The sequence below is a fragment of the Sturnira hondurensis genome, unplaced genomic scaffold, assembly GCF_014824575.4.
Source record: "Sturnira hondurensis isolate 20B ecotype Veracruz unplaced genomic scaffold, ASM1482457v3 Scaffold0008196, whole genome shotgun sequence".
NCBI lineage: Eukaryota > Metazoa > Chordata > Mammalia > Chiroptera > Phyllostomidae > Sturnira > Sturnira hondurensis.
The window spans coordinates 16,544,902-16,559,011 of NW_028080827.1; the positions used below are offsets into that span (position 1 = coordinate 16,544,902).

Sequence of the window (14,110 nt, forward strand, 5' to 3'; positions counted from 1 at the left end):
AGTAATTAACTGTATCCATGGGTTTTTGAGATGCTCTTACTTAACTGTCAGACTTAGCTCAGAAGAGACCAGCCCCTTTTATGTTTTCGTATTTTTATATATTATGACTTTTAGACAGTTAGATATTATGCATTGAAATAGCAGCCTCTCATTAATATTAAGAGTATGGTCCTTTCTTTTTCCCAGGTCTTTGGTCGAAGAGTTCAGAAAGACACTCTGTGCTTTGTGGCAAGGGAGCCAGACCGCATTTAGCCCAGAGTCCTTATTTTATGTCGTTTGGAAGATTATGCCGAATTTTAGGTAAGTATTATTTAATGAGAGATACTTAAAACGTTAATGTTAGTCTTCACACTGTTCCTGAGGCAATTTCCAGTGAAGTGGTGGTATTTAAAATAGTAAAGACTGGCTTTGCTTTCTATTTTTTTTAAAGGAGAAAAACAGAAGTTGGGTATATTTCACTAGACAGATGTCTAAATAGTAGGTAGATATTAGAAATGTCTTTAACAAAGGGTAGGGTATTTTGTTGAAAAGCAAAGTCCTTATAAATAACTTTGTGTACTCTAGGAAAAATACTGGACCAAATTTCCTTTATTCTTTCAAAATCTTATAAATAATTACTACCATACACTGTCTTGTTATTTCAACCAAAAACAGTCCAAATGTAATTGGTAGAAATCCATGGTATTACAGTCACTGCCCTCCTCTGGGCTCTGAAGTGCTTTGGGACTCACTGTGCAGAGGGTGGCCCGGCCCATCCAACTGTGGCTGTGGAGTCGCTGTGTTTCTGTGCTGGCTCTCCAGCCTCACTCTGAGCAGGGACACGGCCCTGCTGTCAGGGGATCCTGCCTCTTCTCCCCGCTCAGTCCCCCCGCAGGGCTTCAGGCAGTAGCAGATTTGGGGCACTGCGGGTTTTGACAATGGCCATGCCACCTTCTGTTAATTTTACTCTTTGAGGCAAGTTGTGGTTCTTGCTAGTCATGATTTTTGTACCTTATGTACATCACTCTCCTTTTCCTTTTTTTTAAACACAAAACCAGCATGCTGTAGTAAACTTAGCATGTTATTGCCTAATAGTGGTTTAGATATGTTGCTAATACAGAAATGTTTAAAAGGTAACAACTTCAAAGAACTCTTAAGTCCTTGTGATTGACTGTTGCTCCCCCTGATCTTTGATTGGAAGGAAACTTCTTTTGTATATATCATGCCATTTAAATCTCCTCCCAGGAGAAACTAATTTTGTAAGGATTTTAGTATTTCTTGACTCTTAGTTGGAAAGGTGGAAATGGCTGTAAAGTTACCACTAATTAGGTTGGGATTTAATATAAAATAACCTCATCACCTAGTCACCTCCTTTTTTTTTCACTTTTATTTTTTTTCCTAGCCAGACTCTTGATAGGGATTTAATCTTTGTGTTTTACTCTATTCTCCAGCCATTCATTTTGCTTTCCAGAAGAAACCACAGTTACCAGATTATTGTGTGTCCTTTTGGTGATATTCTGTGTGCATATATAAGTGTGTGTGTTTGTAACATCAGTAGTAACATAAATAGTAACAGCTTTTAACATAATTTTTAACATAAATGGTAGCATATCTTTTTTCCTACTTTGAGGTGATTCCTATTAGCGTATAAATAGCTTTTTCCAGTCCATTTTAGGACTGCATAATTTTCTACTTTATGGTTATATCATAATCTATTTAAGAGTCCCCTAAGAAAGGGGACTTATGTTTTTAATCTTTTGTTGTTCCACACTGTGCTGCAATGGGTAGTCTCATACATACATATGCAAGTACCTAAAAGAGGAATTGCTGATTCAAAAGATACTGGCTTTTGTCATTTTGATAGTCTTTTCTGCTACCCTTTGCTTTATTTGACATGATTTGTCTTGTCACCTCCATATCTTTGTCATGTGCTTCCTGACTGTGGTATTTGCCTTATGGTCCCATCTCTTTTTTTAGGGTCCAGCTTAATGCTAACACACTCCAGGACAGTCTCGTGATAATTCAGATCCGATCTGGCATATTTCCTTGCTTCTCATATCACTTAGGTGCTATTTCTAACTTCACATAAATAACTCAATTGAAATATTCACCTTGACTTCCCAAAACAGACTGTTCTTTAGTTTTTAAAAAAATTAGTCCTTATAATTAATATTTAAGGATGATGAGTGAGTAAATTACTGGAACATTATTCTTATATTTGATAACTATTCTACTTGGCTTTGTAGAAAACATAAAAGATCTTTGTACACAATAAATAGGTCTTTGCCTGTTATAATTCAGTAGTAATCTTAATGGGGTTATATAGAGAACTTAACAAGTACTGTGCAGAATATTTTAAACAATATTAGGTCTAACTAGGAATTTTGCTGTTGTGTTTTTTTCTGTGTTTGTAAACCAAAAAAAAGTCATTTTTGAAATCTTTTTTCTTGGCGTTTTTGTCTTGAAGAAGCCCAGCAGTAATTGGTGCCTCGCATTGGAGAGAAATAGCTGACCTGAACTGATTTTGGTTTTGCAGACACTCTGTACAGAACAAATTATTTAGAATTCAAAATAATTTGGAATTCTTTTATGAACGTTAAAGATACTTTAAATATGAACAGAACCTAAAATTTTATTATGTCCTAGGTATTTTAGAAAAAAGTTTGTTCTAGAATGATAAAAATTTGAGCCCGTACGGAAGCGGTTTTCAACCGGTGTGCTGCCAGAATTTTTAAAACATGTAATGCCTGACAGTGTAGTCGGGGGCACTGACTTCTTTTGCCTTAGACTGTCAAAGTGAAAAATGACAATGACCAACATGACAATAGCCATCTGGTGTGAGTGAATCAAAATTATGCTAGGTTTTTTGTGTGTCAGATTGGCAAACGATACATTGTTTGGCGTGTTGCAGAATTTTGGTAATGACTATGTGCAGGCCATGAGACGGGAAAGGTTGAAAATTGCTGCTTCAGAGGCCTGTCTTACTCCTGTGGTCCGTGCCGTTTACACACTGGGTGCTGGCACTGCCCAGGTGCAGAGAGGAATCAGTAGTGTACAGGTGTGTGTCAGGACACCACGCACGTCCCTTCGTGTGTCTGTATTCTGTTCACACTCAAGCCAGCTGCCATTTTCTCTGGTCATTCTTTATGGGCGCATTGCGTTCTTTTACAGATTCGGGTGAATGTGACTGGCTTCTTCGTGCCAGAAATTGTGGTGAAGAGCCAGTTGCCCCCATGTTCTGTATGTTGTGCCCCTCTTTATCAGCCCCCTCATTCAGAAGAGATGATTCATAACCTTTTAGGCTTTTACTGTTTGCACTGTGCTCTCCAACCGTTATTTCTCACAGCCTCGTTATGACACGGGTTTCCTGGAGGAGGCAATCCTTAAGGTGGCCAACAAGCGAAGATGAGGAAGCGCTAAAATTGGAGCCGGTTATGTCCGTGTCTTTTCTCTCAGTTGTGCTGTGTCACAAAGATGCTTGGGTTCTTCATAAGTCCACTTCCTCACTAACTCACAGACGCCTCTTTGGGTGACATCAGTGAACTAATCTGTACACAGAACATAAACACTGCACCCAAATGTGAGGAGCGTTTCCTTTAACACGATTATCAAACACGAGAAACCCATGCTGACTGCAGAGCAACTCCGAAGCCCAGATTGCGCAATATAATTGGCAAGTAATTAAAAAGACAACTGAAGTCTGTTGAATTTAACATACTAAATAATATTTATTAAGACTTTCAGATAAGTCAATGAAAGGTTTACTTAAATGTTTAAAAATAGAATTGTAAATGTCTCATTAGTCAGAACCAGAAAATTCCCATATACTTCGAAGAGACTGTTTTCTGCTAAAGATCACAAATTAAAGCAGAAACCTGTAACTTACCCTTATAAAACAGCTGAGTGTTCTGTGACTTGCATAGGTCAAAAATGTGCTTCTAATGGTAAAAGAAACATTACAGAATAATGTATCGATATAAGAAAAGAGAATCATGGTATGGTTGGAACATTCATTAGGAAGATTATTTTTAAAAAAGGGATGGACATGTATTTGAGGAAAATGCAAATCAGCATAAATATATAAGGTACTGTTTTTTTATGATCCATTTCAGAAACACAATTAGATATCAGATTATTTTGGTGAATTAAGTATGTGATAGAATTTCAGAGATGACCTAAAATAGTAATATTACCTCTGAGTCATGAAAAAGAAAGGATGTTGTGTTGAAAAAGTTTAAATCAGCCCTGGCTGGTGTAGCTCAGTGGATTGAGCGCAGCTGCAAACCAGAGGGTTGCTAGCTAGTTCAGTTCCCAGTCAGGGCACACGCCTGAGTGGCGGGCCAGCTTCCCAGTAGGGAGGGGCATGTGAGAGGCAACCACACATTGATGTTTCTCTCTCTCTCTCTCTCCCCCTCTGTTCCCCCTCTCTAAAAATAAATAAATAAAATCTTTTTAAAAAAGTTTAAGTCACCTTCTCAGATATGTAAAGGAACTACCAACTTTGAATACTTTTAACTGAATGTTAACATTTTTATTCATATGACTCTTAGAATAAATACTCGAACACATTGTATTTAGTATTTAAGTAGGTCAGAAAAAGTTACAGTGCAATGCTAAAGTGACTTCTGGTTTATGTTCTGTTGATTAAGCAGATTTTTTTTCACAATTTATAATTTCCAGGAGAAATTCCAGGAAAAGGGGGGAAATATATACTGGGGGAACCTCTAGTTGAAAGAAACTTGCTTGTGGAACCATTGCCTGGAAGAGCAGTAGAAATTTGGACTCAAGACTGAGCCAGAAAAACTTGACATTTTGAGGATAGATTAAAGAGAACCTTCCATGCTGGCAAAATGTAGGCAGAAGGCTTTTCTATCTGCAGCTTTACGAGATCACCTTGTATTTCATTGCTTGATTTACTTTATACACACAGACCTCTGTGGTGTTCCAACCGCACCCGCTTTATCTTCCGTCAGCCTCCACCTTGCTTGCTTCTCATTGATTTGGATAAGAACTCCATACACTTTCCTATCTGAATATAGAGTAAGAGGTAACCTAAAAATATGTTGATATATATCCAAGTTTTTGGATAGAGAATTATGTATGAGTCAATGCGTTTTTAAAGTATCTATTTTTAAAATGTCTTTTGAACTGAATGTACAATGGTAGATGTCTTTAACTTTTTAGATATTTTTCTTCTCCTTTCAGTGTTTTAAAATTAGTATTTTCAATCTAAAAAAGTTAGGTTTAAGTTCTATATTTCATATAATGGTGGTTTAGACATAGTTTTATGGTACAGTTAAGATATGAAATCTCAACAGTGTGTCTTCTGGAGGGGCCAGTGGGGTAGTGGGAAGGTTCAGAGTCCATCCAGGAGAGAGACCTGGGTTTTAGTCCCATCTCTGTAGGCCTTTAGGCAAATCACACCCCTGACCCCCCCCCTTTCTTGTTTTTAAGTAGTAGAATTTTTCTCTTGTTGAGAAATTTTATGTGTAAAACATGGAGGGAGTGGAGTAAAAAGTCCAGGAGCCTCGCTGTGCTCTGAGCACGGGGCAGCAGCCCACCATACACCCGCCGTACATTCAGGGCTTTTCCTTTCTGCCTGTTCGGCTGTGCAGGCAGAGCCTCCCCAGTGATGGGCTGTTTCTGATTGTTTCAGGGGCTACCAGCAGCAGGATGCCCATGAATTCATGCGCTACCTTTTGGACCACCTGCACTTGGAACTCCAGGGCGGTTTCAACGGTGTTTCCCGCTCTGCAGTTCTTCAGGAGAATTCTACTCTGTCTGCAAGTAACAAATGCTGCATGTAAGATTGGGTTTCCTTTGGTGTTTTAGAAGAGCCTAACACACTTCTGTTGGTATTCTTTTTAGATCTATAATGGAAGGTGGAGAGTTTTCCTTAACTTTTGCTGAAAATTTTGTGCATTTGAACTTTGTGACCAAGAGGGCTGGCCCGTGTCTCAGACTTTCAAACCAGAGGCACCTTATGTTTGCACCTAGGCGTAGTTCTGATTGTTATTTGGTATAGCTCATTTTAAAACTTGGAAAAACAATAGCAAATATTTGTACAATTTAGCACTTAAAAGTTTTCCTTCAAATGCATTGAGTAATGGATTGAACTTATTTTCATATACTAAAATAATTATATTTGTTCACTAAAAACAAAGGCTTAAAATACTTTTGAATGTGAATTACAATATTTTGGACTTGAATTTTCCTAAAGTACAAGGTCTGGAAAAAGTCCAGCCATTGTTAATATAATAAGAATAATTTTCATAACATCAATGAAGCCTGGCAGCCAAGGAGAGTGGACTGGAATGCACATGCATGAACAATGACAACTTCACTGTACTAGTCAGTGGGGGTGGTAGACATCATTGAGTGAGCATGTGTACTGTGCGGCCGTCACATTCAAAATGACTGAGGAGAGCAACTAATCTGCAGACAGTGTTGCATTAAGCTTGAACATTCTTCCGTGGAAACTATTCCAGTGATTCAGAACTCCACACCTGTGGGCAACTAGTGATGGGCAGCTTCATCAGGACAATGCACCCACTCGTGCATCATGTCTCGTACAGAGTTTTTTGGCAAAACATCAAATCACCCATGTGACTCAGCTCCCATAGAGCCCAGATTTGGCGCCCCGTGATTTCTGGCTTTTCCCCAAACTAAAATCACCTTTGAAAAGGAAGAGATTTCTGACTGTCAGTGAGATTCAGGAAAATACAATGGGGCAGCTCATGGTGATTGGGAGAACTGTGTGAGATCCCAAGGGCCTGCCTTGAAGGGGACTGAGGTGTCATTGTCCTATGTGCAATGTATCTTTTATCTTGTATCTTCAATAAATGTATCTATTTTTCATAGTATATGGCCGGATACATTCTGGACAGACCTTGTGTATCTGTTCTTTATTGAAATTGAGGAATTTGTAAGTTCTTAGAATTTTTTTCTTACCTCTTGATAGGAACAAAACAAACCTTTTGGATTGCTTTTCCAAATACTGATACCCCACAATATACATTGAGATTAGAATGTTTATTTTGCTTGAGGCATAGATGCTTTATGATCTTTCAGCCTAGATATTGGTTAGGTGTAGTCTCCTTTGGTTCGTGTTTTTGAAAAGTTTTGTGTTGACCTATGCAGGAGAGGGAGTGCTAAGACAAACTCCCCCAAAGGAACAGAGAGTAGGTAACACATAGAGGTTGCCGTGGCATCTCCTGGCAGTCCATACATTTGACTGGTAGAAGGTCTTTTTAATGACTAAACAGTCTCACAGCAAATCTGGCTGTGCCCGAGAAGGACAAGCAGTATGAACTGCCATTCTTCTTAAAGGTTTGGCCTTCCAGGTCCTCGTAGCTGTGACTCCATTCAGAACCCCGTGCGGAAAGGGAAGGCCCTTTGGTAGAATTGTTCTTGCTTCTAGCACCAAACTAAAAATAGTATTAAATGAGAAATTCTGTTCTGCATTTTGACTTGATTAGTATTCTTTTCTCAGAGGCAGAGATTACAAAGAAAGAACTACATTGAATTTAAATGTTCTGCTTTGTAACAAAGTACTAGTTTCTACTTAAATTAGAGGCAGCATTGGCCCTGGCCTGTGGCTAAGTGGGAGCATCGGCCTGTACAGCAAAAGGTTGCAGGTTTGAGTCCCGGTCAGGGCACATACACAGGTCGTGGGTTCTATCCCCAGTCGGGGCATGTATGGGAGGCCACTCAGTCGTTGTTTCTCTCTCATATCCATAAATTTTTTTAAGGCATCATTATATGTAAACATCAGTATGAAAGGGTGAGTCGTAGTCCCTTTATTTTCAGTAGTTGTTGTTGGGTGTGCCCTTTGTTTAGGACACAGATGTGAAGCCTAAAACCTGCGATGCCCGTTGGATTCTACAGTTCTTCCTGTATACGGCTTTTGTTTAATTCCTAAATAAAAACTATATGCCTTATGAACAACTTTAAAAAAAAGTAAGCTGCAGTATATTTCTTTTGCCAGTAAAGGAATGTAGCCAAGAAGCAAACTTTTAAAATAATAGAGTTGCTCAGGTAGGTTTTGTCTGTGCCATCACTGTAGTTGTTCTGGAGCCGTTCAGAAGTGCGGCTCAGTGTGGGCAGTGCTGTCGGCCACCGGTGTCAGAGCGCCTCCGATCCCTGTTAGCTGAGAAGCATTTACTGGCTCAAGTGAACTGTGCAAGTGCACCGAGAGTGATGTGTGTGTGTGTTGTAGTGCTACTGATGATAGCAAAGTATTGAAACAGACTCGGCGTGCATGACCTTGGTGAAATTAAGAGCATGAGCATAGTGACAGGAACAGCTGCTTAGGCCAGACCAGCACCTAAGACCTTGGGCCGACACTTGACCCTCTGTACCCCAGCTTCCCGGCCTGTGAAATGGGGAGAGGCTCACATCCACCTCAGAGCTGCTGTGTGGGTTAACTGAGGCAGTGAACGGGGAGTGCTTAGCAGGGCACTGGGCGCGTGCTGTGCCAGTCACGCTCTTGCTGGTGCACTTTCTCAGTTGTTCTTGGGTTTGCTCTGTGTCCCTACTGTGACATGCCAGGCAGCTGTGGAGAAGAATGAGGTACATGTTTGAAATCGGTACTTAAGGAAAGCAAAAGGCCAGGTGTCATCCTAATTATCATGGTAATAAAAAGCCCTTAACACACTCTAAGGGCTTTCTTACTGGTAAACACTCGTCTGAAAGCACCGTGCATATTTACATCACTCATTTCACCTTCACACCAGGCCTCTGAGATAGGTCGACGTTACTCCTGTTCTACATTTGGTGAAGCTGAGGCACCGAGAGGTTCACTGACATTAGGATAGTTTGTTTTTTAATTGAAGTGGTGTGTCCTTGATCTCCACAAAGAGATTGTTTATAATATCCTTTTAAGTTAGCTTTTTAAAAGGCTCATTGACACCAATATTCAGCACTTCAATTGTGAAGTCATACCTCCACCAGAAATTACTAAATAAGTATTAAATTTCTTACTTTTTTTCTCCCAAGCTTGACAGACGACCACCTGAAAAGTAGAAACCTATCTCTGATTGAGGTTGTTGTTCAAAGTCAAGTAATTGAGAGCCCTGTGTAAGATGAGAGGCCTTGCAGAGCTTCCAATAGAGAAGACAGTTAGCTCCATCTTTTCTTGGGGGTACATTTGTGGGGACAGGGCCCTCCTGCCCTGAGTGTAGGGGTTCACGAGATCGATTGTTGGGGAGGGTAAACTTTCAGTGTGGGCTACTTCGGGATTGGAAGAGGGCCTGAGGGGGAGTCCAGCCAATGGCTTAAACCTTTTATTGAGTATACATCTAGATAGTTCTGAAGTTTTTGCATCCTTTTGTAATTTAAATAAATATAAATGACATACAGTCCCCCAAAGGGAGTCACCTATAGGAGCTTTTACACAGTTACCTTAGTTTTTACGGATGTGCTTTCCTGTGTGGTTTTCTTCAGAAATGGAGCGTCTACGGTTGTCACAGCTATATTCGGGGGCGTTCTCCAAAACGAGGTCAACTGCCTCATATGTGGGACGGAATCTAGAAAGTTTGACCCATTCCTAGGTAAGATATATTTGGTGTGTGGCGATATGATATTGTATTACAAAAATTTTAATGTTTCCTTTAAAAATTAAGACACGGTAATAAATCATTAAAAATGTGTTTTTGAAATTACTTTTTGAATGTGGTTATATGACTTTAACAACTATTTTCCTACTTCTTTTTAAGACCTTTCATTAGATATTCCAAGTCAGTTCAGAAATAAACGTTCTAAGAATCAAGAAAATGGACCAGTTTGTTCATTACGAGGTAAGATACTGAATTAATGGTCTAGAATTCTTCTTCCCCTCTGAATATGTGAATGTATTTGTAAAGTCCATCTATCTGTACTGTGTTGTTAATCACTTTAGTGAATTTGTGTTATAACTTAGCAAAAGTCAACCCTGGATGTCTCTTCCTATCCAAAAATAATTCTATTTAATAAGAACGCCTACCAGAGATACTAGATCAAGCATAAAATATTTCTCATCTTTTTCTTTTAAAAGTGAAAGTCCGTAACAAAACCTTTTCTGACCTAACAAAAAAGAATTTATTTTGTGGGCATCCAACTAGTATCCACAGGAGGAATGAACACCTGGCAAAGTTTTACAAATTATGGTGTTATTTAATTCTCTTACATGACAAGTAGTTTAAGAAATCTGTGGACACCACTGTTGGTTAAACCCAAGGCCCTACTTGTAATTGCAAGGCTTGAGATCCACATTTACTGTGCAAGATTCCGAACAGCCTTTTCCCTTGATGAATATTAACCACCTCAGTCCAGGCAAAGGACCTATCCTTGACCAGCCACTGGAATGACTGATTATGCCCATTAGTCATAAAAGGAACTAGGATAGAAGAAAGAGGGCGTGGTACGTGTTCTGTCACTAAGTAATTGGACACTGACGGCAAATAACAGCTTCTGCCCTAAATTGTATATTTGCTCAAAGTAATTCCTTTCTCTTGCTGGACTATCTTAGGGGGAGTACTGTCATAATTATAGATAGATTGATAGGTAGGTAGATATTTTTTTCTTTAAAAAAAGATTCTGTTCGTTGAAAACTGTACTCTCTTGTATGGCAACCACAGTCATAAGTGACTATTAAAATTTAGTTTAAATAAAATTTAAATTTTTCAGTTGCTCACCTGCACTAGCCATATTTCAAGTGTTCAGTAACCATGTGGCCGGTGGCTGCTGTACTGGGCAGCACCGATGCAGGACATTTCCATTATAGCAGAAAATTCTACTGGGCAGTGCTGCCCTCGAATCAAACTATTCTGATAAAAATGAAACTGTTGGGGGCGGGGCAGTCTTGTCTGGGTCACAGGGGCACCGCGTGGCACTCGGCTTGTTAAAAGAGGGGCCGCAGAGGTATTGCTCGTGGAACTGTTGCTCAGGTTGTTTCTGGAAGTCTCTCAGGAGATGACTTTAAAACCACTGGACTACTTTAAGAAACCAGAGCCAGCCAGTTCTGCATATCATGGACGCTTTCAGTCTGTTCCCGACTGTGAGTTTTGTGTCTTTCGAGCAGGAGGAGTACAGAGGAAATTTAGGGAAGCCCTGCCCACTCCACTTCCCTAAAATGTATGCCTGCAGTGTGTTTCTCCACAACTGCTTTTGGCCTTTTTGAGATAAATATCACAATATACTTCATATCAAATGTCAGCTCATTTTCTCTTTATATTTACAGCATGTGAATATAGGCAAACTTAACCATAAAATAAACATTATTTGATGAGATAGAGGAAATCAGTGAGAATCAAATTATTGAAGGAATTGGCCTTAAACTATATAATCTAAATGTAAAGTGGATTGACTTCATAAGAACAGTAGTAAGATTGACATTAGTTTAAAAACATTGTTTTCCTTGATATAAATATGTGGATATTTATTTGAAAAATATTTCCTAATATTTAACAAAACCCAGCAAATCCACATGATCTCTGGCTGGAAGCCCCAGAGACACTGGTTTGTTCAGGCCTCTTCCCTTTCTTCTCGGCGGCGTGCCCCCCTCTCGGATCCCGCATGCACGTGGTTCTGACCGCTCTCTGGGGCCCTTCACTGACCGCCTGTCCCAGAAGGCCGCGGTACCAGCCTTCCTTTCGTGAGACCGTCCAGGAGGGGAGTGTACGACATAGCTCAGGTGGTTGGTTGGTAATATAAACAAGAAAAATGGCAAAAGGAGATGATAAACTCAAAACAAATATTTGTAAAATACACATGAAAACAAATACTTGGACAAAGTATATGAACAAGAAAAAAAATGCAAATGGTCAATTTAATGCCGAAAAATATCTCACATTCAAGAAAGTGTAAGTAAAGCAAAATTTGTCAGAATGATAAAGATAGATTCTATCTTGAGTTAGTGAAAGTTTTGGAAAGTGGGCACTCACATTGATGTTAAGAGTAAAAATTGGTACAGTTGTTTTGGAGGGTAGTGATCATCATTTTTAAAATTTTTATTTATTTTTATCCTCAGCTGAGGACATGCCCATTGATTTGAGAGAGAGAAAGGGAGGGAGAAAGAGGGAGAGAAACACTGATCCACTGCCTCCCAGTCATGCCCCAACCAGGGACCAAACCTGCAATCTAGGCACGTGCCCTCACCTCGAATCGAACCCGTGACCTTTTGGCTTGCAGGACTCTGCTCCAACTAACTATACCACACTGGCCAGGGTGATCATCATTTTTAAAAGGCATTTCCTTAGGCATAGTAATTTCACTTGCAGATGTGGACAGTAACATATGTAAAAGATATTCATTGAAGCATTCTCTGGTACTGCAAAAAATCAGAAGTATTTTATATGCCCAACAGTAGGGCATTGGTGTTTAGTAAATTATACTTTGTAGCAATTAAGAAAGCTAGTTGGTGAATAGCCAGGCCACAGAAAGGTAAATACAAAATACTGTAAAGTAAAACACTATTCATGGAAGTATGTATATAGACTTAATCCATTTGTGTATGACTAAAAAAACTCATATGTGCATTAAATTCATGAGCAGCACTCACTGTCTGTTCACAGTGATTATCTTAGGGGGATGAGATTCTGGAAGAAAAGGTCCGTGGCTTATATGTTTTTGCTCTTTATGTTTGAATTCTTTAACCTATTGTGTCACCTTTACAATTAGGTATTTTGAAGGAGTAAAAAACATGGACTAATTTATACATACTTCCCAATTACTGCTTTGCTAAATTAAATTTACTTGATACACAAAGGTGATCTAGTAACTTCAAGGATGGGTTTTGCTCCCCGCTCTCCGTGGGAACACCATTCAGCAGTTTACGTAACACAAAAGACTGACCCTTGTGGGGTACATGCTCTGAAACCCCTGGAGTCCTAGGCATTCCAAAGACCCCGACGGCTAATTTTTTCCCCCTCATGAAATACAAATGAAAAATTTAAGCTGATTCTTGAGATCCTTAATGAGAGGTGTGAAGGCCAGTAGAGAACACCAAAGCTTTGCTGGGGTGTGAGAGCGGCACCTGCTAGAGAGTATTCACTGGCCACGTGAGTCTTCCACTTCCATGCATGAGCTTGGAGGTGAAATTCACATCCGTGTTGCTGCAGAACATTACACTGAGTGCATTCCAGGGTCAGACTTTTCAAATACTTAAAATGGCAAGTGTTAATGTCAAGGATGTGCTGTATCCAGGTGGTCTGGCTCTTAAATATGTGTGCAGAGGTGTTTCCATAATGGTTGTCCTTACTGCAAATAAGGACATTTGGGGGCAATTAAAAAAGAGTGCAAAGAGGAAAATAAACATCTTTTTTCTTATATGCCCACTGTACAAAAATACATGGTTAAGGATATTTTTCTTTAAAAACTGATTTAAAACTTGTATAAAAGGGCGGCAGTTGAAACTTTTGAGGAAAAAAACCTGTTTGTTTAAACTCATAGAAACCATTACAAATGGGCATTAGGTTTTCATGAGAGCTTAAGAAGCTGTTAAAACCCTAGGTGGAGATGACTGGTCGTTCTCAAAGAGTTCAGCCAGGGTGTCCAATGTCCCTTCTCTGCTAAAACTCCCTGGCGGCCACCCACGGGGCACAGCAGTCCTCTGACCTGATGCTGCTGAGACAGTGCGGCTGCCTCGCTGTCTGGGGCACAGTAGCAGCTCTGGGGCCCTGTTGCAGCTGAAGGGAGAGGTCTCAAAACAAAGAGAGGGCTCCTAGAGGCAGCTGGGCCACCACTTTTTGAATTGAGTGTTTGAAAAACTGCTCTGCTTGTATTGCTTGTTTGTGAGCATTCTAATGGGGCTTCATTCCATTTTGGTTTATCCCATGGCCTCACATGCAAAGGGGGAGACTCTGAACTACCTTGTGTGTAAATCGGCTGTGGGAGCACTGTGTGGTCACCCTGTACGTGTTAGCCTCTCAGAAAAGTAGAAGGAAGGGAAATGCAAAGGAGGAACGTGTCGGAAAGCAGGAACATCTGGGGGAAGGTGAAAAGAACCTCCTTTGAGTTGGGAAGGAGCTGGAAGGCTTCCTTCGCAGAAAAGGAGCAGGGTGATGCAGGGCCGGGGCCTTCTGCCATGTAGCTGTTGTGAACATCAATGTACGAATACCTGTTGGACTCCCTGCTTTCTGTTCTTCTGGGTAGA

At 40.0% G+C, this 14,110-nt stretch overlaps 1 protein-coding gene across 1 annotated transcript in view; it reads left to right on the forward strand.

The window, feature by feature from the left end:
• USP3 (ubiquitin specific peptidase 3) overlaps positions 1-14,110 on the forward strand; it is a 91,864-nt gene that overhangs the window by 56,924 nt on the left and 20,830 nt on the right. Inside the window, exons 8-11 of the mRNA XM_037054077.1 lie at positions 187-300; positions 5,636-5,782; positions 9,424-9,530; positions 9,696-9,776. Of these exons, the coding sequence (XP_036909972.1) occupies positions 187-300; positions 5,636-5,782; positions 9,424-9,530; positions 9,696-9,776 (449 nt within the window). The remainder of the gene's footprint in view (positions 1-186; positions 301-5,635; positions 5,783-9,423; positions 9,531-9,695; positions 9,777-14,110) is intronic.